The 27,576-nt window shown below is 40.4% G+C and overlaps 1 protein-coding gene across 1 annotated transcript in view; it reads left to right on the forward strand.

Moving 5' to 3' along the window:
- Positions 1-27,576, forward strand: part of DOCK1 (dedicator of cytokinesis 1) — a 906,712-nt gene that overhangs the window by 521,984 nt on the left and 357,152 nt on the right. Inside the window, exon 28 of the mRNA XM_030202953.1 lies at positions 20,320-20,421. Within this exon, the coding sequence (XP_030058813.1) occupies positions 20,320-20,421 (102 nt within the window). The remainder of the gene's footprint in view (positions 1-20,319; positions 20,422-27,576) is intronic.

The raw sequence follows: 27,576 nt of genomic DNA on the forward strand, positions 1-27,576 counted from the left end.
TATTACTTGAACTGTACTTGATTTGTTGCTAGAGGAATATGTTTATAAATATAAAAATGTTGCATGCTAAATGAAAATATTATTTACTAATTTATTTTCAAAATCTGTTCTGTTTACTCTCTTAGTAAGTGATATTGCTGAGGAGTTTGAAGAAAAAAGTTGCTTTTTTGCCAATAACACTAAAGTCTGCAGCAGAGTTGTAAAACCCAGAGGGAATAAACAGAATGAGAAGTGATCTAAGAAAAAACTTGGACTAGTCAAATGATTTGCATTGAACAGTCAGGTTATGCAGCAGAGGTACAGAAGTCTTAGGCCCTGGTTTGCAATATAGGGAAAAAGGAAGTACTAATGCAATATTCAAGAATGGAATGGGGGGGGGGGGGGGGGATGATATTCCAGTACTTAAAATGTATAAATAATATAGAAGGTGCAAATATTTTCCAGTTAAGAAACAAAAGGCTAGAACATGAGATTATGATTTGAGGCCCAAAGCAAGTATACTCAGGAGTCATAATTGAAAATATTTCTTCAATAAATGTGCATTTAGGTGCATAGAATATCCTCCCTCCGGAAATGGTGGAAACAAAACTAGTAACAATTCAAGTGCATAGGATATGCATAGAGAATCCTTAAGTTTATTGCAAAAAGAAGCAAATTGGACTGACTAGATGTTTATTTTCTCTGTTTCTGTTCTATTTGCCCAATTCATTAATGATATGATTCAGACAAATCTCAGGCCACACATTACTTTATACATGCATACACACAAAAATTTACTTTATATTAAACCAGTTCAGGTCTTGTATACATTTTTCATGTAAATCTTATTTTCTCTACCTGATTATTCCAAGTACTACATTAATGTTCTGTAATTCAAAACAAATAATTGCGCTGAGAACGTGTGTAACATAGGGGTCCTTTTACTAAGCTGCGGGAAAAATAGCCCTGTGGTAGAGACAGGGGCCGTTTTTCCCCGCATGTCAGAGCCCTTTTTACTGCAGTGTTGCGTGGTTGGTGTCCTGGCATGTCAGGTGGACCAGTGCGCTACGAATGCTGGCACCTCCCACGACCAAATGGCTTGGATTTGGTCGTTTCTGAGATGGGCGTCCTTGGTTTCCATTATCGCCAAAAATCGGGGATGACCATCTCTAAGGTCGACCTAAATGTTGAGATTTGGGCGTCCCCGACTGTATTATTGAAACGAAAGATGGCCGCCCATTTTGTTTCGATAATACGGGTTTCCCCGCCCCTTCGCAGGGACCTCCTGCGAGGACGTCCTCAGGAAAACTTGGGTGCCCCATTTGATTATGCCCCTCTATGATACACTATGAAAAAAAATAATGATCCTATGTGTAACATTGCCTTTTGAAAAACAAAAAAAGAAACATGGAAGAAATTGTGGACTAATACAAAGAGCTATATGTAAATAACTTCAAACAAAGTGGCTCTCGTATAGTGAAACAAATTAAATGGGTGGGTTTGATATAAATGGTACTCAACATAAATCTTCAATGTACGTAAATAGAGTGGAGCACATTGTTTAAAAAAAGGCTAAGAGGGACACATAAAAAAAAAGGATAATAAGAAGCACATTATAAATAAATATATATATATATATCTGTGCTGGCGCAGGAAACTGAGCCACTGGGCAAACAATGCCCAATGATTAAAAGTGCAGTAAGATAACCCTTACCCCGTGGCCATGCAGCGGTGGAAGGCTTACCACTACCCACTGAGGTGGTGGTAAGTAGTGCTGTCCAATTCACAATTCGAATCAATTCGTTTTGGATGAATCTAATCAAATCGATTCATTTTGGAAAAAATCGGGAGTCCCAAATCGGGATTTCCCTACCTCTCTCCCTCCCTCCCACCCACTGTCACCCAAGCCGCTGCTTCTCTCCCTCCCGCTGTCAAGCCGTTGTCGCTGCTTCCCTCTCTTTTTTCCTCACGCTGTCACCCAAGCCACTGTAGCTGCTGAGGGAAGCAGCAGCAGTGAGAAGATAAACTTACCATAGCAGCGCCCAATCTCTCTCTATTGTTGGCACAGGCAAGAAAGTATCTCTATTGGCGCGCAGCCGGAACAGGAACTGACATCAGGGGGCGGGACCGGCAGTCGAGCTAAGCAAGAAGGTTTAATAGACAGGAGTGGACGTGAGCCTATCTAGTCCACTGTAAGCAAATAAGCCAATTTGGTTAATCTGTGTGTCCACTCCCCCACGCAGCCGTCATTGCCATATGCTCAAACCAAAGCAAGTTTGCCTTTGTTCAATTGCTGCTGCCTGTTTTTTTCTTACCCTGTGTGTTATAATATTAGCATGTGGGCCTCACTATTTCAATCAAGTTAAATTGAATCAAAAAACCATTTTTTTGAAAGAATCGAATTATACTGAATCGAAAATGTTTTGACTGAATAGGACAGCACTATAGTGGTAAGGGCTCCCGCGGTAACCCAGCGTTAACCGGGCAGCACACGGTGATGCCCAATTATCACCAGGTTAGCACTGCGCTACAGAGAAAAATGTTTATGGCGCACCGGAAATGGCACGCACTCCAGCCGGAACTACTACCAGCAGCTGCGTTGGGCCGGCAATAGTTCCGATTTAGCATGTGGTAAGCCCGCGTTTGGCTTCTTATGCTTTGTAAAAGACCTCCTTAGTTACCTGAAATACAAATCTAAATGATTTTATAGAGTTTGGAGGATATCTTACTCTATAGAAAAGTATGTTACTAAGGTGCTTATTTTCAAAGCACATAGACTTACAAAGTAACTTTGTAAGACTATGTGCTTTGAAAATGAGCCTCTAAATCTACTACTGTGTTTGACAAATGGCTTCTTTAGTTTAATGAAATGCCTTTAGTAAAACATAGTTTTAATGGGGGGTACTCATTACTTTCTGTCTTTACAATATTTATGGTGGTTCACTGTGAAAGCATGCTGTTAGGCTGCAGGGTGCAGAGTTATTTGACTTCAGCTGTTAAAATTTTCTGAAAAACTTGAAATTTGCCAAACTGTTTTAAAAAAACCTTTTTTTAAACGATGTGATTTAGCGATGATCATTATCTTTTGAAGGGATCCTGCATGTGATTACTGTAGTTAACCAGATTACCTGCTATACTTGAAATAGTATTTTTGTCAGTCAATTAAAAAGTGTAGGAGTGTTTTTACATGTGTATTTGGAAGGGGCTTCACAAATCCTTTGCTTATGAACCTGGAAGCCCAAAATACATTCTTCAGAACCTATCTTTATATGATGTAGACATCTAACTGTATTGTTCCTAGGTATAGTTTTCAAGAAGCTATGGTATAGTGTTGAACAGCACACAGCTGTCCCTTGAACCTTCCGATACTTGTCAAAAATCAAGAAACTTGGGGGCCCTTTTACTAAGCCACATAGGCACATACATGTGTCCTATGCGCATCAATTTTAAACTACTACCTGGCTACGGCGAGGCCCGGCCGGTAATTTCATTTTTTTCTGCACGTCCACTAGGTGTGCCGGAATATTTCCGGCACACGGCAACTAACCGACAGTATTCGGCATTATTCGTGCGTAGACCATTACCACCCGGTTAATGCATGAGACTTAACTGCTAGGTCAATGGATGGCGGTAAGATCTCAGGTCCAAAAATGGATGCCCGCTGATTTTTAATTTGCCGCATGTCCATTTCTGGCCCCCCAAAAAAGTGGTCTTTTTTGCAGCTGCGCTGAAAAATGGACTTGTGCCCGTGCGATACACGTGTCTACACCAGTGCAGGCCATTTTTCAGCAAACCTTAGTATAATGATCCCTCTATGAATGACATTGGGATTTTAGGAGCGCCTTTGGCCGAAGTCAATGAGTTCCCTACTATGCATTAAGATTTCACACTTTAGACAATATTATAGCACATACCTGTCAAGGAAGCTGTCAGGATGAATTTCAATTTAACACCTTTTGATTTTTCCAAGTTGAAGAGCCACTTTAGTACATATTGCAAAAGAAATTTTAAGGCTGGCCTTTCCTGGTTCAGGAGAGAATTATCTTATTTCCAAATTTTCATATAACAACTTACCAAAAAGATGTCACAATAGATGCAGAGGGTGGTCCACAGTTGCCAGCATCCATAGGTGCAGGAATGTGCTCTGCAAGTACGTTCACAGCTGCCAATGAGCAACCACATGTACCACAGTTGAAAACATATTAAACTGGAGAGTCTCTAAAGTAAATAAGTTAATAACTTATCTTTAGGAAGACTAGAGTCCATGTGCATGCAGTCAAACTCGTTATACAGGTATGTCATCTTGATAGGCCATTCCAACTTAACCATAACCAACAGTATTCTAAATTAGTGGCCAAGAAAACAGGCAGGCAGACAATCCGAAAGATCCAAGATAGGCAACAAAACAGCGGATCAATCAGAATTGTCAAAATTTCAAATTCATTCACCACACCAGAGCATAAATCACACAAATAATGAAAAGTCTGACAAGGCCATGTTGAATCCTCTTAAGGGCTGTGGCAGGGTCTATTGAAAACTGTTAATAAAATACATGGCCCCCTTATTTTCTAGCTCCTGTTATTCTACCTTATCTATCTATACGTTCCATCTTTGCTTATACCTTATCCTGCCTATTAAAATGATTTAGTGCATATTGTGTTGACATTATAATATAGCATTAAGCCATACCCTATATTGTTATTTGAATATGTTTACTGCTGTAATCTGTTGTCTATGTTTAATTTATACTTGTTGTACACTACCTTAAGTTAATTCCTTCAAAAAAGGCAGTAAATAAATCCAAATAAATAAGTAAAAGAATGTTAGCATAAATCATAAGAATATTTAAAAACAAATATACCATAGTCTTGACCTAAAACAGGCAACTAAGAGACATTGGTATAATACACAAAAGCTGCTGCACAGAGGAGAGTTATGAACTATGACGACTCCCCTTTGCTTGTTATTGGTTTTCCAGTGGTTTGCTCATGGATAGCTCTGTAGGGAGTTGAAGGTAGATACTGTAAGTGGTCAGCCTCAGAAGTAGAGCACCACAATTATTGCATTGAATAATAGTTATTCTGACAGTTTGGTTTGATACAGCACAGCTGTATTATATTTAAAAAATATCTAAATTATTAATTGTCCTAGGAAGAACATATAAGACTTCTGGCATCACTTAATCCCAGGTTGCTTTCCTGCTATCTGCACCAATACCAGTAGTCCACCCAAGAGGCAAATTCTGCCATGTAGCTCTTTGTTCTTGCCATGTGGTTTGCTGCCATTCTCTGGGATGTCACTGGGAATAGGTCTGTATCTGGTCATATATGAAGGTTGATAAATTCACATAGTCCTTCCAAAGGGTCTGTTGACATTGCCCAGAGGATCAAACTGAAAGGCCTATCCCTGGGGCTCACCCTCCAACAGCCTGAAGAAGCCAGGAAAGTCTTGCCTTGCAACCTCGGTTCTAGAGCTACTTAGGTTATGCTTGCTGTACTGCAGGGATTCTAGAACCTCTGAGTTTACCAAACCCAATGTGCCCCTTCTGTGGGGTAACTCAGCCCCCTTTCTTCCCCCCATGGTGGTGGTTCTGCTTCTTCACTTCATCTGTCCTCTTGTGCACCTTCAACCCCCCTCTCCCTACTGCTTGCAGCAACTGTTTAATTTTTTTTAGCCATGCCCTCTGTACCTATAACGGGCTACAAACTCAGCAAGTTGCCAAACAGGAGAGCAGAAACTGAATACAGCTGAAGAAATGAACAACAAAGCCTACAAAAGTAATCCTCAATGAAACAAATCATTCCTTAAACCACTCATGTGCATCAAAAAACACCTCTCACACTACCTTACCTAACACCTTTCCATCTAAATCCCCATTTACCTTCAGCCAATTGTCGATTGTATTTAAGATCTTGTAATGACTACATCAGAATAACACTCTGTAAGCCACATTGAGCCTGCAAAAAGGTGGGATAATGTGGGGTACAAATGCAATAAATAAATAAATAAAATAAATAAGTGGTTATGGTGACAGAATTTTAACAGCAATATACTTGAAAGAATGCAAGAGACCAAGGCACCCCTTTTATTGCATCCTTATATCCCATCCTGTTACATTCCATGTACCCAGTATCAGCAGAGTCCGCTTCTGACATGGACTGGCCACAGAGACATGTGACAAGGCCCATTGTCACCACCTGGAAGCCAATAGCTGTGCTATGGTAGTTGCGCAATTGCAGCAAGAATTCTTCCCAACCTGAAACTGTTGTGAGCAGGGGCATATCTGAACTGCGGCGGTAGGGGGGGCCAGGGCCAGAGTGAGGGGGCACATTATAGCCCCCCCCCCCGCCGCCGCTGCCGCCATTGCCGATCCCCCTCCCCCCAGCCGCTGCCATTGCCAATCTCCCCCCGCCGTTGCTGTCACCTACCTTCGCTGGGGGGGGACCCAACCCCCGCCAGCTGAGGTCCGTTTCCTCCTGCCGCTGCCGGCGGCCTTTAAAAGAATTCCTTCAGCTGGCGGGGGACCCCCAACCCCCGCCAGCCAAGCCGAGGTCCTTTCATTTCTTCCACTGCAGTCTGCAAAGCTGGCGCCGAAAGTTTCTTCTGAGTCTGACGTCGCTGCACGTTGTATGTGCAGGACGTCAGACTCAGAAACAGAATGAACAGCGACGTCAGACTCAGACTCAGAAGAAACGTTCGGCGCCAGCTTTGCAGACTGCAGTGGAAGAAATGAAAGGACCTTGGCTTGGCTGGCGGGGGTTGGGGGTCCCCCGCCAGCTGAAGGAATTCTTTTAAAGGCAGCCGGCAGCGGCAGGAGGAAGCGGAGCTAGGCTGGCGGGGGTTGGGGTCCCCTGCCAGCGAAGGTAGGCGACAGCAATGGCGGAGGAGGGTTGGCGGCGGTAGGGGGGTCCAGGGCAAAATCTGCGGGGGCCCAGGCCCCTGTGGCCCCACGCAGATACGCCCCTGGTTGTGAGTACTGCAGGCTATTTTGTTGTTTGAATCTCAAATTGTATATAGCAACTATCAATGCTTTTGTTTGAAATATTCAGTTATCCTCTAATAATCTTCAAATCATCATCATACAAATATATTTTCAGAATGAAGATTTTCATAAGAGAACACATACTTATTTCAAACTTTGTATGTACTTTCTGAAACCTTTTTTTTTCCACAATATAACTCAAACTGATATCTTGCAGTTAAAAATATAAATAAGTTATGTGTAAAAAAAATCATTATAAATGCTATACAGGCTACAGGCACTGAAATGTCAGAGTAATAGTTTTGATTCTAATCTACTGTGCACTGACCAGTGGAGAATATTTGAGGATAATGTTCCTTCGAATGCTATGAGAAACCTGTTAACAGAAACAATTTTTTATGCTTCCAAGGGCTCATATTACATGCATGTGGAGTGATCTCTATGCCTGTTTCAGACATATTTTGTAATTTTATTTTAACCTGTCTAGGTATCAGCCTTAGTCCTTTAACCAACATAAACTATAATAGTATAAAAATCAGTAAAAAGAAATATAACAGTTAATAACTCAAACTAAAACATAATAAAGAGCAAAGCAAGTTCAAACACACAAATTTACCCCTTCAAAAGAACTATTACTACTTTAAAAACTCTGGAAAATAACCAGTCTTTAAATCTTTGCTGGAAACCTAAAGATGATCAAGCATCAGATTCTAAAAATGATGACCTTTACTACTACTATTTAGCATTTCTATAGCGCTACAAGGCGTACGCAGCGCTGCACAAACATAGAAGAAAGACAGTCCCTGCTCAAAGAGCTTACAATCTAATAGACAAAAAATAAATAAAGTAAGCAAATCAAATCAATTAATGTGAACGGGAAGGAAGAGAGGAGGGTAGGTGGAGGCAAGTGGTTACAAGTGGTTACGAGTCAAAAGCAATGTTAAAGAGGTGGGCTTTCAGTCTAGATTTAAAGGTGGCCAAGGATGGGGCAAGACGTAGGGGCTCAGGAAGTTTATTCCAGGCGTAGGGTGCAGCGAGACAGAAGGCGCGAAGTCTGGAGTTGGCAGTAGTGGAGAAGGGAACAGATAAGAAGGATTTATCCATGGAGCAGAGTGCACAGGAAGGGGTGTAGGGAAGGACGAGTGTGGAGAGATACTGGGGAGCAGCAGAGTGAGTACATTTATAGGTTAGTAGAAGAAGTTTGAACAGGATGCGAAAACGGATAGGGAGCCAGTGAAGGGTCTTGAGGAGAGGGGTAGTATGAGTAAAGCGACCCTGGGAAGACCTAACCTTATGAGCAGGTTCATAAAGCCTCATCCTGTCTGAAAAATACTACATAACCAAACTATTGCCTTGAACACAAAACAAAGGAACCCTTTAACTATAGCTTAGTGTGCATGCTAATGGACATTAGTATGCGCTAAGTGCCACGTAGCCCATAGGTATAAAATAGGACATGTAGCATTTAGTGTGCGCTAACGTCCATTAGCACATACTAAACTTTATTAAAAGGGCCCAAAAGTCTCTTAAATCTACATCCAAAATAAATCATCAATTAATAATGCTACCAAAAGGCTGTAGTATTATGATGTGATAATTTAAGTCACCCTCAACAAATAAGCTGTAGTGTTCTTTATACATTGAAGGAGGAGTAGCCTAATGGCTAGTGCAGTGGACTTTGATCCTAGCAACCTGGGTTCAATTCCCACTGCAGCTCCTTATGACTTTGGGTTAAGTCACCTAACCCTCCATTTTCCAAGGTACAAAAACTTAGATTGTGAGCTCTTTAGGGACATAAAAAGTAGCTGCTCATAATGTGTACAGTGCTGCTTACATTTAGTAGCACTATAGAAATGATTAGTAGTAGTAGTAAATTCTGCAGTTGAAATTAGGCAGACTTATTAAGAACAAATTACAGTAATTTAGATGTGAAAATAACATTGCATGAATAATTTCCATCAGGTCATGTTGTTAAAGATAACATGAAACATTTTTATTTCAGTCTCAACTGAAAAATGTAGATGTCACCTCAGAAGAAACATGAGGATGCATTGATATAGTCTAATCAATAATGACATCTATTACTTTTACTTCTGACTGAAGAGAAGCAAGTATATCAGGAAGGTAATCATAGGAGGTATAACCTTCACTGTAGATTTAAAAATTCAAATTGAATGTTTCTCTTTGAATTTTTAGTCATTTCCATACAACCAGAGAAGACCTCCAACCTTTCCGAGATCCTGCTGAAATTGAGCTAGATATTATAAGCATAAATCTCATATATAGTTTCTATAAAAACAGGATAGCTAAGCAAGCACTACCAATCACCAGTCTTATAATCAACAAAACTAAAAATTGTGGTGAAACAAACACAAGTCTAAGGACTAAGCCTTTAGGCACAAACTTAAACCACCATAGGTAATAAATAAATAAATAAAAACAACTCCACACCGTGAAACAGGTCAATAAAGACAGACTCATTGCAATGGCTATCATGCATAGAAACAGTTCAATTCAATGGCAGCTAGAGCCTAACACCACTTATCCGCAATGTCATGCTGCTTCAATTTTGTAAACCTTCTAAAGATGTACTTTAGGATTTATAATTCACAAAGGTGCACCATTGTAAGATACAGCCTGACAGGGAATCTCTGTTTCACAACTGCTGCATCGGGGAAATCCTCTGTTCCAAAGCCACAGCACTAAGCCAGTCAAGGACCCAAGTGTATGTGGCTCCTATAGGTCAAATTCTCTGCTGAATATTGATATCAATCTGATGCAAAAGTGTTGTCTGGCTGATTAGCAGGTTCTTTGCCTGACCTTATTCACCCTGATCAATCCAGCTTTGTCCTTTGGTGGCAAGTGGCAAACAATATGCAACAGAAGTTGCACCTTTGTGGTATGCGCACATTCTCAGAATGAAGTAGCATTGTTGGCTATTGATGCAGAGGAGGCCTTTGATAGGTAGAACTGGCAGTTTTTATGGACAGTTATGCGTAAGATAGGGTTTGGAGATCATTTTTATATATGGATTAGAAGGCTGTATGAGGCCCCAATGACTCGACTACGGGTCAGTGGGGGTTAAACCACATCTTTTCTGATCAGGCAGGGTACCAGACAGGGATATCCATTGTTCCTGGGTTTGTTTTGTTTTTTTGCTATTTCAGTTGAACCCCTGACATAAAACATTCAAATGAACTCAGAGGTTACAGGTATAACGGTACCTGACACTGTGAATAAGGTTGTTTTATATGCAGATGATATTTTGATTTATGTTAATCATCTACAGTTTTTTTCTGTGAATTATTTTGATAGAGTTTAATAAGTGTGAGTCCTTGGTAGGATTTAAGTAAATTTTGACAAATCTGAATTTTGGGGAATAACCTTAGGCCCTGTGGAGGAAGACCACCTGTGACAGAACTTACCATTTTGTTGGGCCAAGGGTCACTTCCACTACTTGGGAGTGCAAATCACTAGAAATTGTACCTTTCTATATCATTATAATTATTCCAAATTGACGAAACAGCTCTATCCCACTAGAAAGGGGGTTGGTTGTTCACTAATTTGATACACCGCCTGATCCTGATCTGAGTGAGAGATGCAGTCATAGATAACTTTACAGTCTTAAGCCAAAAGGTGTTCCATTGTTCTTGTGGCAATACAGAGTCAATATCTTTTTCCCACACCTCATGAAGAGACTTGAGACTACTACACTCAGATTTCTAAAGGTTCTTATACATTCTGGAGACCATGTAATCTTGAGCTACCACCTAGCCACATATCATAAATTGGGGAGACTTGCACGAGTGGTTGATAGCAGCTTGCTCTTCATTAGATATTTATGCAATTGTAACCAATGGTAAAAATTGGATGGAGGAAGGTTATATTGACAAACAGTACTGGAAATGAATCAAGCAACCATCAGAGATGATTTGATTAAGAATGTGGATACTGGTAGATATCCATCATTTTCAGGGAATGGGCATATTGCCAGTTTTTATATATGGATTGGACCATAATGACTAAAGATAAAAATGTGAGTCCAAAGTATGAAAAAGCTTTAACAGTGGATAGTTTCATAGTAAATGACAGCAGATAAAGATCTGTATGGTCCATCCAGTCTGCCCAACAAGAAAAACTAATTTTACATGGTATTTGATACTTTATATGTATACCCGAGTTTGATTTATCCTTGCCGTTCTCAGTGCACAGACTGTAGAAGTCTGCCTAGCATTGTTCTTGTACTAAAAGTTCTGAAGCTAATGTCAAAGCCCTTTAAAATTTACACTCTAGCCAATCCCTATCTATTCAGTCACAATCAGGGCATAGACCGTAGAAGTCTGCCCAGTCTGCCTAGCACTGGTTTTGCTTCCCAATTACACTGCATAGAGAGGGGTATAACCAGAAGAAGAAAGGAGGTGTTGATGCCCCTCTACAAGTCGTCAGTGAGGCCCCACTTGGAGTATTGTGTTCAGTTTTTGAGGTTATATCTTGCTAAAGACATAAAAAGACTGGAATCGGTACAAAGAAAAGCTACAAAAATGGTATGGGATTTGTGCTACAAACCGTATGAGGAGAGACTTGCCGACCTGAACATGTATACCTTGGAGGAAAGGAGAAACAGGGGTGACATGAAACAGACATCTGCAAACAAACCTTTTCCGGAGATGGGAAGGCAGTAGAATTAGAGGATATGAATTGAGGTTGAAGGGGGGGCAGACTCAGGAGTAATTTCAGGAAGCATTTTTTCACAGAAAGGGTGGTGGATACATGGAGTGTCCTCCCATGGGAGGTGGTAGAGATAAAAACGGTAATGGAATTCAAACGTGTTGGATAAACACAAAGAAATCCTGTTTAGAAGGAATGGATCCATGGAATCGTAGCAGAGATTAGGTGGCAACACTGGTAATTGGGAAGCAAAACCAGTATAAAGGAAGTGCTTTGATTTTTGAAGGGGGCTTGTAGCTGAGTAGCGAGCAAAGGTCAAAAAGATATATACAATCTTTTCAAATTTGACCCATCTAGGTAGTTCTGGTAAATCCTGATCCTGAAAACACCACCATGTGTGGTGAAGCAAAAAAACTAGATAATATTTGGAGAAATCGGGAGTGTTTACACACCCAGACATTGTAGAGCATTTCAATGTTTTGGGAGAGATTCTTGGGGGTTTGTGAGTCAATAAGATATGGGACAATTTGATCTCCATTGTCTTATATAGTAGAGGTGTTGCCACACCTGGGAGCATCATCAATACATAATTGATAACGGGCGCAATCATCATTTTGATGGTCTCAACACGACCCCACCTTGTGAGAGAGAGCAGAGACCAATGCTGAGTCAAAGGCATCAACAGTGGTAAATAATCTAGTCCTATTAATGTATCAAAGTCAGTATAAAATTGAATACCAAGATATTTCACACCAGAGGATGCCCAATGAAATGGAAATTGGACACAATCAGCTTTCACACAACAAATTCAGGGGCAAGATATCAGACTTTTCCCAAATTTTTTTTTGTTACATTTGTACCCCGCGCTTTCCCACTCATGAGAGGCTCAATGCGGCTTACATGGGGCAATGGAGGGTTAAGTGACTTGCCCAGAGTCACAAGGAGCTGCCTGTGCCTGAAGTGGGAACCAAACTCAGTTCCCCAGGACCAAAGTCCACCACCCTAACCACTAGGCCACTCCTCCACTCCAATTGACTTTATAACTGGAAATGCTGGAGAAGGTCTCAATAAAAGTCATCAAATGCAGAATCGATTGATGAACATCCGTCAGATAAATAATATCAGCATATAAGGAAACCTTGGTTTCCTGAAATTTGGTTTGGATACCTTTGATCAATGAGTTATGTCTGATAGCTATAGTGAGGGGCTCCAAAGCCAGATCTAACAGGAGAGGGGGACCCTTGTCTGTTGCCCCTTCGTAAGAGAATAGGGGGAAATAATTGTGAGTAAACCCAAATACGTTCCAAAGGATGTGTGTATAGTTTATGAATCATGTCAATAAAATGATGCCCAAGCTTATTGAACATGGTCCTAAGGAAGTATTATTTCACAGAAAGGGTGGTGGAGGCGTGGAATGGCCTCCCGGTGGAGGTGGTGGAGTCGAGGGATAAGCATGTGGGATCGCTTAGGAACAGGAAGTATTAGGGGTTACAGAGGATGGGCAGACTGGATGGGTCATGTGGCCTTTATCTACCGTCATGTTTCTATGTTTCTATGGTCGAAGGTCTTCTCTACATCAAGAAAAATAGCAGCCATGGACTTGGCGCATTGTTTGGCTAGAGTGAGTAACATGGACGACATACAAGGGTTGGAAGTGGAGGGATGATGGGGAATAAAACTAATTTAATCTGTGTGAATTAATTTATGAAGAACTGTGTTTAACCTTGTAGCAATAATCTTGGCATATACTTTTGCCTCCACATTAATTACAGAAATAGGATGATAATCCTTAGACTCTAGTGGATTTTGATCTGGTTTTGGAATCACAACGATCATAGCTTCTGTAAAAAGTATAATGAGTTGAGGAGTCATGCTCAAGATTCTAATAATTTGGTGATAAAAGTTTGCTGATGGAATGATAGAATTCCACAGGGAACCTGTCTATACCAGGAGCCTTGTGAGGCTTATGGGTTTAAGAGCAGCTTCTATCTCATCCAAAGAGAATGGACAGTCTAAATCAGTAAACTCTTCAAAATATAATTTGGAATAAGATAGATCACAGAAAAAAACATCAATCATTGCTTCTTGCACAGAAATGTCAGAAGTATACAATTGATGGTAAAAATCACAAAAAATGTAGACATTAATTTATTTGTAGTGACGTCCACATTTGACATTTTTAGACCAGGTGATCTCTGTTTCTGCCTTTAAGACTTTATTTAAGAGGCCAATAATTGGCTCACTCTGTTATCTTCAGCATAATAATGAGCTGCTCTCCTAATAAGAAAAGAAGCAAATTTTTAGAACATAAACTATTATGTTTAAGTCGCGGAATCTCATTAGGTGGGAAAATGTGGGATACAAATGCAACAAATAAATTATACACCAAAGGCTCCTTAGAGGCTGCAAGTTGCATTTCCAACAACTTGATCTGAGATTTTAACAAACATTTTGATTCTTGTTCAGCCTTATATTTCTTAGGCATATAATTTAAAGTAAACCCTCTCAGCAAGACTTTTATAGCATCCCATTTGGTAACTGTGGAAACTAGAGCAGTGTTGTTGAAGCTTAAATATTCTGCTAAGAACTGTTCCGTAGCAGTGATAAAATCTGCTTCAGCAAGCAAACTAGAATTAAATCGCCATCGAGGTGTGTTTGGGAGAAGCGCCCTCTAAAACTGATTGAAAACAACTATACCATATATTTTGGTGGAGAGTATTGTGGCTGTGAAAGATTTAGGAGGTTGTTTATTAAAGCTTAGCTCAAGTTATCTGCAGCAGGCCCCATAGGAATAATGGAAACTATTTAATAATGCTTACTTCTCTCTTTTTTATTTTTATTTTTTTTCTAAGACTGAACTAGCCCTGTTGTGCCTTCTAGAGTCTACCTGTTAATGCTGTGGCAGGAATTCAAGTTTTAAAACTATGAGGGAAAGGGTATGAAGACAGTTAATAAAGTTTGCTTCTTTTTTTTGTTTTATTCTGTGTTTATCAATAACCTACAATTCCTCTTTTAAACCCAATCATTTAAACCCAAGCACAGAGCAAAATAATGTCACTTACCCAGAGAAATGTCCTCTTCTCTCAGAACTTCTCACAGAGAAATATAGTAGGTGCAATACTTTGGGATGCTTTGCCTCCAAATGTTCGGACATTGAGAGATTTAAAGGATTTTTAAATTGCTTTAAAGACTTTTTATTTCAGCAAGCTTATCAATTGGGCTGAATACTTCATGATGTGCCATATAGTAATATAATTATCAGTAATTCCAGTCCATGGTACGGCGGCACAAGGTCACTTGTTATACATGTATTTTAATTTGTTTTAAAGGTTTCATTGTTTTAATGCTGTATTATTATACAATTTAATTTTATTTGTTATGATTTGCCTGCATTATGTATATAGTATTGTTCTGTGCCTACAATTATTAACCCCCCCCCCCCCCCCGTTTTCTAAGCCACGCTAGTGGCTGCCGTGCACTAATGCTGTCACAGCCCATTCATTTGACTACCTTTTCTGTAAGTTTCTGTGTATACCACACAAATTAGTTATATTTCGTTGTGTTTTATACTGTTTTTGGAAGCGTGAAATAATGCAAATCTTGTAATTGCAAAAGGCAGCCATAAGACCTTTGTGTTCCTTTTCTCTATATACGTTATATAAACTACTTTTTGCAATTACTATTACTGTAAAATTGAAATTGATTTTTTGGAAAATTAGATTCCTCCCTTTGTACTACCAGGAGTTATGTGCCGTATTCATGGCCAAAGCTTCTTGTATCTTGCTGTATGTTCAAATTCTGCTTTAGATTAAAGTTTATATTACAAATATTATTAATATTTAGTGTTAATTGATCACATTATGTTTTCCAAAAGAAGTTAAATATTAACAAGGCTAATTTAAAAAGAAAGATTACATGATCTAAGGGGCCTCTAGCTTTTAACACACACTAAAAATGCTAGCACGCCTTTGCAGAAGACCCCCTACGTGTAAGTATGAATTATAACAAAGAGTGAATACAGAGGAAAGCTAGTTACATATGCATCAGCCTTTTATCATAGTTCCTTTAAGATAGCCATTCTGTTTTTTCAGAAATGCACAATGAGTATGCATGAGATATTTGCATGTACTGTCTCCGTTATACAGTGGTGGAAATAAGTATTTGATCCCTTGCTGATTTTGTAAGTGTGCCCACTGACAAAGACATGAGCAGCCCATAATTGAAGGGTAGGTTATTGGTAACAGTGAGAGATAGCACATCACAAATTAAATCCGGAAAATCACATTGTGGAAAGTATATGAATTTATTTGCATTCTGCAGAGGGAAATAAGTATTTGATCCCCCACCAACCAGTAAGAGATCTGGCCCCTACAGACCAGGTAGATGCTCCAAATCAACTCGTTACCTGCATGACAGACAGCTGTCGGCAATGGTCACCTGTATGAAAGACACCTGTCCACAGACTCAGTGAATCAGTCAGACTCTAACCTCTACAAAATGGCCAAGAGCAAGGAGCTGTCTAAGGATGTCAGGGACAAGATCATACACCTGCACAAGGCTGGAATGGGCTACAAAACCATCAGTAAGACGCTGGGCGAGAAGGAGACAACTGTTGGTGCCATAGTAAGAAAATGGAAGAAGTACAAAATGACTGTCAATCGACAAAGATCTGGGGCTCCACGCAAAATCTCACCTCGTGGGGTATCCTTGATCATGAGGAAGGTTAGAAATCAGCCTACAACTACAAGGGGGGAACTTGTCAATGATCTCAAGGCAGCTGGGACCACTGTCACCACGAAAACCATTGGTAACACATTACGACATAACGGATTGCAATCCTGCAGTGCCCGCAAGGTCCCCCTGCTCCGGAAGGCACATGTGACGGCCCGTCTGAAGTTTGCCAGTGAACACCTGGATGATGCCGAGAGTGATTGGGAGAAGGTGCTGTGGTCAGATGAGACAAAAATTGAGCTCTTTGGCATGAACTCAACTCGCCGTGTTTGGAGGAAGAGAAATGCTGCCTATGACCCAAAGAACACCGTCCCCACTGTCAAGCATGGAGGTGGAAATGTTATGTTTTGGGGGTGTTTCTCTGCTAAGGGCACAGGACTACTTCACCGCATCAATGGGAGAATGGATGGGGCCATGTACCGTACAATTCTGAGTGACAACCTCCTTCCCTCCGCCAGGGCCTTAAAAATGGGTCGTGGCTGGGTCTTCCAGCACGACAATGACCCAAAACATACAGCCAAGGCAACAAAGGAGTGGCTCAGGAAGAAGCACATTAGGGTCATGGAGTGGCCTAGCCAGTCACCAGACCTTAATCCCATTGAAAACTTATGGAGGGAGCTGAAGCTGCGAGTTGCCAAGCGACAGCCCAGAACTCTTAATGATTTAGAGATGATCTGCAAAGAGGAGTGGACCAAAATTCCTCCTGACATGTGTGCAAACCTCATCATCAACTACAGAAGACGTCTGACCGCTGTGCTTGCCAACAAGGGTTTTGCCACCAAGTATTAGGTCTTGTTTGCCAGAGGGATTAAATACTTATTTCCCTCTGCAGAATGCAAATAAATTCATATACTTTCCACAATGTGATTTTCCGGATTTAATTTGTGATGTGCTATCTCTCACTGTTACCAATAACCTACCCTTCAATTATGGGCTGCTCATGTCTTTGTCAGTGGGCACACTTACAAAATCAGCAAGGGATCAAATACTTATTTCCACCACTGTATATGGATGTGCCTCTTGCTTATTCATCCTGTGTGTTTGTTTTTGATAATATTTATTGTACCCTGCTCACTATTGTTTAAAACCCAAATGTTTGTGAACCAAAGTTTTAGCCAATATAACAGTCGATTTAATTTTACATAGAATTATCTTTTTTTATTCTTTCAAAAATATGAACCCCAGATTGGAAAGAAAATTGTAAGATTCACATTAGGATTAAGTTATTGAATTTTGTATATTGTATGGCAAAGTCTTGAGTGATGATGATGGTAAATAGGTAACTCATAGCACTTATGTATAGGCAAAGACTGGTTTTCTTGTTGCAGGAAGTTTATAGATTCATTGAAGTGTCAATGGTATACCAAATGATACAAAAGAACATAAGAATAGCCATACTGGGTCAGACAAATGGTCCATCTAGCCCAGTATCCTGCTTCCAACAGTGGCCAATGCAGGTGACATTAAGTACATGGTAGAAACCCAAATAGTAGCAACATTCTTGCTACAAAATGCAGGCAGGGCACGTAAACAGTTCTAGGTCATATCCACTAGTGCTGGAATTTGAAATGGCCACCTCAGATTGAGAACCCAAGCCTTCTAACCACTAGGCTAACTCCTCCTCAACACATGTCCATTGGATCTCAAGTCCAACGCCTTAACCACTCAGCCATCCTGGTGGCATCATAGCCTGTAATTATCGTTGAGATCCTGAAAATTGATGTTACATATGGGATAAATACCTATTTGCACTGTGCTTCAGTATGGATAAATATCAGTACACCGTTGCCGAAGACCTTATTAACCTAGTATTGTTCAAATATAATATCATGAAAGTGCAAATACTGAGTTATTGGTTTGATCTTAATTGACATCTGACACTTTGGCTTTTTTCCCTATCTGTATTTAGCATAGTATGTAATATAGGTAATTTCTATAAGGGAGATTTTAGATTTAAGTGCTAGAAAAACATCTATTTGAAACCTATAAAGTAGTTGCCAACTTTTTCTTATAAGAATAACCATACTGGGACCGTCTAGCCAATTCATGTCACAAGAAACTTGCAGAAGCCCAAAGAAAAGCAAGATTACATATTACCAATCTCAAAAATAAGTAGTGGATTTCTCCATGTCTATGTTAATAGCACATTATGGACTTTTCCTCCAGGGACTTGTCCAAACTTTTTTTTTTACCCAGATAGCTAACCGCTGTTACCACATCCTCCAGCAACAAGTTCCAGAGTTTAACTACCCCTTGAGTGAAAAAAAATATTTTCTCCTATTTGTTTTAAAAGTATTACTATGTAACTTCATGCAGTGTCCCCTAGTCTTTGTACTTTTTGAAAGAGTAATACAATATTTGCATCTTACATGTGCCTACTTTCCAGGTGTGGGCATTTACAGCAACCATAGAAGTGTTGTAAATGCTTGTACGTAGATTATAAAATGTATAATCTATGTGTATAAATGTGTACTGCACCCATGCTCCACCCAAACTCTACCTTTGTGAACACCAATATAGAATAACACATAGCTGGACAATGGTCATTTACACATGCAAATTAGTAGAATACCAACATTTTCTTATGTTCTTGCTGTCTAAAACTAGGCAGCAGCTCATAGAATTATCCCCAATATGCTGCTCCTCCGGTGCTTTGGTATGGAAGTGGTTGAGTTGATTTTTGATAAAGTTGTTGAATGGTAAAGCCATATGAGATTATGTATGAGAAAAAGTAGGGATGGACTTGTATCTTGAGACCTGAATGGTACCACATGGCCTCCATGCGTTCATTTGATTGCACTGCAACCATTTATAGAATGATCATTTTCAGGTTTAAAAAAATGGGAGCTGATAAACTTTGCACTTTTTTCAACTGAGTGCCCTTGGTCTAGACTGAAAAGTCACTAACTCAGAAACTGGTTAAGTGTAAGAAGACAGAGGGTGATGGTAAATGGGGTTCACCAAGAGGCAAAGGATGCTACCAGTGGTGTACCGCTGGGATGAGTCCTTGGCTCAACTCTTTTTAACATGTTTGTGAGTGATATTATGGAAGGGCTGTAGAGTAAATTTCCCTCTCTGCGGATGATACAAAACTCTGTAATCGATGAGACACTGCTGATGGTGGTGTGGACAGCATGAGGAGGGATCTAACAAAGTTAGAAGAATGATCCAGAAATTGGCAACTAAGATTTAATGCTAAAAAATGCATGGTCATGCGCGTGCATGATTAGAAAAGTGGCATGTTCATGCATATGTGAGCACATATGCATGTAAATGCCACAGTTTTACCTAAGTGATATTCTGTAAATATATGCATATTTTACATAATGTTTATTATACAGGCAGTGTATGCTTCGGCAGGACTCTCACTTACGTGCATAAAGCAGGTCAGAACGGCTGCTGCTGGAGGCATGCACGTGGCTGAAATGCTGCTGTGCACTGTGTGCAGCCTAACCAGCGCCTGAGAACACAAGCACTGATTGGCGGGTCAGAGACTGAGGGGGCCTGGTCTGAGATTGGGTAGGCCTGGGCCCACCCCTTACTACTCCCCTACTTTGTGATCATGTCAGGCTGTGATTCACATGTTTTGCACTCTTCCTCCACCCTGTTCCAGGTGATGAGGACTTTTTAAGTTTAAAAGAGGATTGAGACTCCCACATACAATAATGTACCTGATAATATATATTATACAGGGGAATGGGAGCTATCCTAAGACCTATATAAATTGGGTTTATTTGATTTTTCCAAGATGTATGAGGCCTGTCAATTTCCTTTTTGATGCACAGTAATTGAAGCTGCATATCACCTTTTGCTTATAAATTTTCTAAGTTCCATGCAGGGGGTCAATAAGCGGCCATTGGTCCTGTAGTTATTTCTGAGCAAGGTTGAATTACCTTTAACTTTATATGTATATGTACCTATTATTGCTTGCTGCTGATAAAATAATTCTTATCTTCCAGGGTAATTTTGTGGCATGTATGACAGCCATTTTAAGGCAGATGGAAGATTACCATTATGCTCATTTAATCAAGACGTTTGGAAAAATGAGGACAGATGTGGTGGTAAGCTTGACTCTTATTTGGCTTTCTGTTAGGAATTGCTGGATACAGGTGTAATGGGAAAAAAAAAAAGAAACACATCACTGTACCAAGTTAATTTTACTACAGTGTGTTCTGTAACAAACTGCACCTTGAGATTCAGATCCTTTTGACCTTCTGGCTGAAAATCATCAGCCCAACTGTGACAGAGTAAAGGTATTTTCTTTTTGTTTACTTTTTTTTTTTAATCCTCATTTTGATTGTGCCTGTGTGGATTGCTGCATTAATGAGTGTTTGCTAGATCAAAGGTCTGCTGTGTATTTCATCCTGGATGCAGTTATAAGCCTACTGTGTACTTTGCTAGCTACATTACACTTTTTGTTGCGTGTGTGTGTGTGTGTTTATATGTACTGGTTTATAGTAGCATTAGAGGAATTTTAATTTATTGAGGATTCTTGCTGTAGACTAAAAGTCTGTGTATGTTGGAGGAAGGGGGGCAGGTATGAGAGAAACCTATGTTTTCTGAAGAGGCATCTGTATAATTTTGGAATTTTTCTGTCCCATTTCATGAACTTAATAAGCCTCAGGAAAAATGCAACTGAACGGTAACAACCATATTGCACAGATAAATGGAGAGCAGTGTCTGTGAAGCTAAGAAGTTGATAAATTAATTTTGTAGTCATGAATTTAAGAATAGTGCATGTAATATATTCAGAGTGAATCTGCCTAATTAAAGCAGCATTCCCACCTACTTGCTGCAAAGTTTAAAACTGTAATGAGTAAGAGGCCAAGTGCAGTATAAATAAATGTTCTCTTTCTTATGCCTTTTATATAGATTGGTACTCAGAAATGCTAGGAAAATTATGTTTGAATTTCACTTGCCTAAAATTTCCATGGGTGAACTTACCTGGGATTTGAACCATTTCGGCTTTACATAAGTATTGCCATACTGGGAAAGACCTAAGGTCCATCGAGCCCAGCATCCTGTTTCCAACAGTGGCCAATCCAGGTCACAGATACCCAGCAAGATCCCCAAAATGTACAAAACGTTTTATACTGCTTATCCCAGAAATAGTCCATTTAATAACGGTCTATGGACTTTTCCTTTAGGAAGCTGTCCAAACCTTTTTAAAACTCCACTAAGCTAACCGCCTTTACCATATTCTCTGGCAACGAATTCCAGAGTTTACAAGTTGAGTGAAGAAATATTTTCTCTGATGCGTTTTAAATTTACTACATTGTAGCTTCATCACATGCCCCCTAGTCCTAGTATTTTTGGAAAACGTGAACAGACGCTTCACATCTACCCGTTCAACTCCACTCATTATTTTATAGACCTCTATCATATCTCCCCTCAGCCGCCTTTTCTCCAAGCTGAAGAGCCCTTGCCGCTTTAGCCTTTCCTCATAGAGAAGTCGTCCCATCCCCTTTATCATTTTCGTCACCCTTCTCTGCACCTTTTCTAATTCCACTATATCTTTTTGGAGATGCGGCGATCAGAATTGAACATAATATTCTCATTTTATCATAGTCTCCTATGTATACTTACTTCAAAGCTAATATCAAATCCGATCATATTATGATCACTGTTATCAAGCGGCCCCAGCACCATTACATCCTGCACCAGATCATGCTAGGGCTCTTCAGCTTGGAGAAAAGGTGGCTGAGGGGAGATAAATTCCTCTTGCACTGGGATGACCGATGTAGAAGAGTATTGAATGCCATAGCACCCATCAGAGCAAGGACCAGAAAGCGGGCCGTCGCTGCCCCTTGGTTTAACGATGACCTTAAGAAACTAAAAACCATTAGCAGAAGACTTGAATGGGCATGGAGAAAGCGTCAGGATACTCATCATCTCACTGCATGGAAGCAGTCGCAGAGAACGTACAAATATGCACTTAGGCGAGCTAGAAAACGTTACTACAAAACCAAAATTGGGCCGGAATACAAAGACACGAAAAAAACTCTTCCATTTTGTTCACAAATTAATGGATACCACTGCGCTCACATCATCCAGTACAAACGTCCCATCTGCTGCTAGCCTGGCCAAATATTTCAAGGAAAATTTTGAAACATTACAGAGTTCCCTACCTCAGAAAAATTCTAGCGTAAGTGATTTTATCAATGGCCTGGATCCGGGTACAGTAGAATACCCAGCTGACCGCTCTTTCTCAGTCTTCAAAACCCTTTCCGAGGATCCTGTCAATCAGGAGCTCCAAAGATTCTCCAGGAAGTTTTGCAAACTAGATATTTGCCCAACTTACTTGCTCCAATGTGCTCCTAATTGCTTCCTCGCAGATTTAACACTACATCTTAACTTCATGCTTGGCAGAGGAAAATTCCCGGAAAACTATGGAAATATCTTACTCACCCCGATTCCAAAAGATGCCAAGAAAAAAACGCCACGATCTTACCAACTGTCGGCCGATTGCTTCTATTCCGCTCTTCGTGAAATTAATGGAGAGCATGGTGAATAAGCAACTCAATGAGTACTTAGACAAGTTCAATATTTTGCATGATTCGCAGTCGGGATTTCATCCACTTCATAGCACTGAGTCCGTGCTCGTCACGCTCCTGACCAACTTTAAACGGGAAATAGCAGTCGGGGAAAAGCATTCTATTATTGCAATTTGACATGTCCAGCGTTTTTGACATGGTGAACCACTGCATCTTACTTCAGCTGCTCGATTACTTTGGCACCAGTGGAAATGTATTAGCATGGTTGAAAGGTTTTTTTAACATCAAGAACCTACCAAGTGAACTCCAGATCAAGCTTATCTGGAAGGCAGCCAGCGGTGTGCCACAGAGCTCCCCACTTTCGCCAACTCTCTTCAACATCATGCCGGTCCCTCTGGCCACTGCCCTATCCAAACTTAGTCTTAGCCCGTTTATTTATGCTGATGACATCACTATCTCTATTCCTTTTAAAACAGACCTTAGTGAGATCCATGAGGAAATAAGGCTTGGATTACACACTATGCTCGATTGGGCCAACTCCTTTCACTTCAAGCTCAATACTGAGAAAATCCAATCTCTGAATCCCTGAAAATCCTAGGAGTGATAGTCGATCGAAACTTAACGCTAGAGCAACATACGACTTCTACCATCAGAAGCATGTTCCTCACTCTTTGGAAACTTAAACGTATAAAACCATATTTTCTTAGAGACATCTTTCGCACTTTAGTACAATCACTGGTCATTAGCCGCCTTGATTATTGCAATGGCATCTACTCAGCGTGCAGAGATGTTCTCCTGAAAAAACTACAGACAGCTCAGAATACGGCTGCCAGGCTAATTTATGGTGCATCTAGATTTCAAAGTAGAAGACCTCTGCGAGAGAAACTGCACTGGCTTCCTGTCAAGGACTGTATAACTTATAAAATTTGTGCTCTGGTGCATAAAATCATCTATGGACACCCTAATCAACTTGCCACCAAGGAACTCTCACAGATCCGCACGATTGTACTTAAAACCTCCATTACCCAGTATATAATGGACTTAAATACAAAAGCACCTACGCATCAACTTTCTCTTACACTAGCGCTCATCTGTGGCATGATCTGCCTAAACTGGTGAAACGTACTCCTGATCACCCTACCTTCAAACAGCGCCTCAAGACCTTTCTATTTGGCAAAGCTTACGCACCACTCCCGCCTGGCATCTCTAACTTCTGAACTGTCTTTATCCCGGTGTCATATTAATCACCACTACTCTTTCTCTTTTTCTCTACCTCGTTTTTGCCTTTTCTCCATTATACTTCTAGGACATTAATTGTTTGATCCCTGACTTGTTATGCGTTTATGTAGATTGTTGTAAGCCACATTGGGCCTACCCATGTTTGGGAAATTGTGGGATATAAATGCTATAAATAAATAAATAAGATAAATAAATAATAGATCCAAATTATTCTTGATCCAGCACAGAAAATATTTCTAGAGCTCATTTTCATTAAAAGGCAGTGACCTGCGTCCTGCGGTCCCTGGTTAAAATGATGAAAACTATAATGTAATTTTTCCTAATCCTAACTTCATGGAACCACAGCTGGGCAGGTTTTCAGGAGATTCACAATGCAATGAGGAAATGTGGGCGTGTATTTCTTACATATTGATTGTAAATGTCCTGAAACCCTTGGGGTCCAGGAGGACAGGCATGGAATGCACTGGTGTAGAGCATGGAAGAAAAGCAGTAAGCAGAACTAGAAGATAATGTCTGTAACTCTGGGGTAGTTGTTGTCTGCTAAACAATATACAGAGGAAAGCCACCTAACCTTTCCATCTTGTTTGTGTTGGCAACCTTAAAATTTCAAGTTGACATATATTTACCCTCAGTTTTTCTATCCAGGTCATTAAAAATGATAGCACTGTAAATAGTACTGTCATAATAGTTCTCAGCTAGTTTCAAGGCTGGTGTGCAAACATTGTGGCCCTCTCCATTGCTAAATCAGTTTCTCTGTCCCCTGATAAATGGTTTACTACTCCATGAGCTAGTCTTCCATCCAGACTCAGGCAGACCCATATATACAGTTTCTGCTGTCCATACCCGTCCTGTAGAGAGAGAGGTGATTGCCAAAGGCTATACTCCTCTTCTTAACTCTGATTAACTTTTGCGGGCTCGGACCTCCCTCGATCTGACTCTCCTTCAGCGGTGACCCCACTGTTGGTCCACCCTTGTTTTGGGATGAACTCTCCCTGGCTCCGGTCCTCTACTCCCGGGCTAAGCTCTTTTTCTACCCACACATAGCAACACTGTTTCCCGGTTTCCACTTATTGGAACTGCAACCTGCCTCTCACAATCAGTGGATCTCTTCAATTCTCAAGACTGCCCTCTCTCTCCTGATCAATGGCAGGAGATGTACAGGCAACTTCAGACCTGCAAGCAACTAAAGACCCCCCCCCCCCCCCAAGGGCATAACTTTAGCTTTATCTCCTTCCACACTTCCCCTTCCTCTGGTTACTCTTCAGTACCAGAACACTATTTCTCTGCGTTTTATTTCAAACTACTCCCCATGGACTGGGCTTCCTCCCACCCAGGATCATCCTACCACTCCAGCCCTCTGGCAGGGACTTCCCTCCCTCCAGGGCTCATTCTAGTAACACCCATTCCATGGGATGTTACATACCTAAAACTAGTATTTATTATGGGATCAATATTTAAAAGCACTTATGCAACTAGTGGTGGTGCTAACTGTATAAATGATATTTTAAAAATCCAGGGCACGCAAGCAACCATGGCCATTTAAATTGCTCATTGGCCAAACTTAAAGGGACGAGCATGGCTAGGGATGTCCAGGATTGGGGAAAAAAGTTATTTAAGTAGCACAATAGAAATGGCAGGCATAAAGTTAAATGAGTATCTTATCCATTTAACTACATAAGTACATAAGTAATGCCACACTGGGAAAAGACCAAGGGTCCATTGAGCCCAGCATCCTATCCACAACAGCGGCCAATCCAGGCCAATGGCACCTGACAAGCTTCCTAAACGTACAAACATTCTATACATGTTATTCCTGGAATTGTGGATTTTTCCCAAGTCCATTTAGTATAGGTTTATGGTCTTGTCCTTTAGGAAACCGTCTAACCCCTTTTTAAACTCTACCAAGCTAACCGCCTTCACGTTCTCCGGCAATGAATTCCAGAGTTTAATTGCAAATTGTCAACTGTGCTGCTTAGAATCTGCTTAAAGGAAAGGGATATGCAATTCAGCATTATGCAGTTGGCCTTCTGCTGAAAAGTTCCCTTTATGTTAGTTTTGTTTTAGAACATTGTCCACAAATGTTATATTTGTGTAGGGAGTTGCAGAAAGTCTTTATGGTTGAAAGCTTTGACAAGAGAAACAGATGCTGAAGGTTTTATAATCTAACAACAGAGAGTAGGGACTGACTAGATACACAGCAATGAAATTCAAACTAGGGAGCAGCATAGTGATTTCACCAGAGAGTGATTAAGACCATCCATGATCTGAAGGGTGGTGGGTGGAAAGAGAATCAGCCTGCAAATAACCACCTACGTGTAATCTACCTGCATTCTCTACCTGTTACAGTGCACAGACTACTTGATTCTGATTTTCTTCTGACTTTCTCAATTTTAAGGATCTTTTGTGCTTATTACACGCTTTCTAGAATTCCATTGCCATTGTTTGTCTCCATCACTTCAACTCAGAAGCTGTTCCACAGATCCTCTCCCCAGAGGCATTAACAGTACAAGAATAACTTCTCTGTCATACTTTTATTTAATTAAAACATCAGTATTCCAAAAACGATAAAAATAGCCTTGTTAAAAGTGAAGCTGAAGATAGTTGACTAAATTATCAAATGGGGAAAAAAAAAGAAAACTAAATTTCTTATAAGATGCAGGACAAATATATCACTAAAAATAGCACCTTATTGTAACTCGCTTTTGGCATGAGTTATATCTAAATAATGCTAATAATTCTGTAATGCTGATTCATTTGTTGACAATTGGCTTACATTATTTCTGAGGCAATAAAGACCTGATTCATTGGATGAACTTTGGTTTCCTCCTTTTTTTTTTTGCTTCCTCACTCCTGACTACAGTTAAAAGCATTACGTGATTCGACAGGTTTCTCAGTATAAACCAATGGTTCCCAAATTTGATCCTAGAGGCACCCCAGACAGTCAAGTTCTCAGGATATCCACAATGAATATTCATGAAAAAGATTTGCATGCAATGAAGGATGCCTCCAGGACCGGGTTTGGGTTTCTACCAAGCAACATTATCTGGCTACATTTCCAGTATATTATTTGATCTGGCTTCCCAGGGGACAATTTCCCCTCTCTAAAATCTAAAATTGTTTAACGTGTGGAGGAGTAGCCTAGTGGTTAGTGCAGTGGAATTTGATCCTGGAGAACTGAGTTCGATTCCCACTGCAGCTCCTTGTGACTCTGGGCAAGTCACTTAACCCTCCATTGCCCCTGGTACAAAATAGGTACCTGAATATATGTAAACCACTTTGAATGTAGTTGCAAAAACCTCAGAAAGGCGGTATATCGAGTCCCATTTCCCTTCCCTTCCCTTGTGTGTGTGAGTGAGACTAACAGTTAGTTACTTCTTCCATTAAAGGCCTGGTTGAAGAGCCAAGCTTTCACCTGCTTCCTGAAATAGAGATAGTCTTGTGTTAAGCGGAGCCTTTCAGGTAGTGCATTCCAGAGTGTGGGGG

The sequence above is a fragment of the Microcaecilia unicolor genome, chromosome 5 (genome assembly GCF_901765095.1).
Source record: "Microcaecilia unicolor chromosome 5, aMicUni1.1, whole genome shotgun sequence".
Classification (NCBI taxonomy): domain Eukaryota; kingdom Metazoa; phylum Chordata; class Amphibia; order Gymnophiona; family Siphonopidae; genus Microcaecilia; species Microcaecilia unicolor.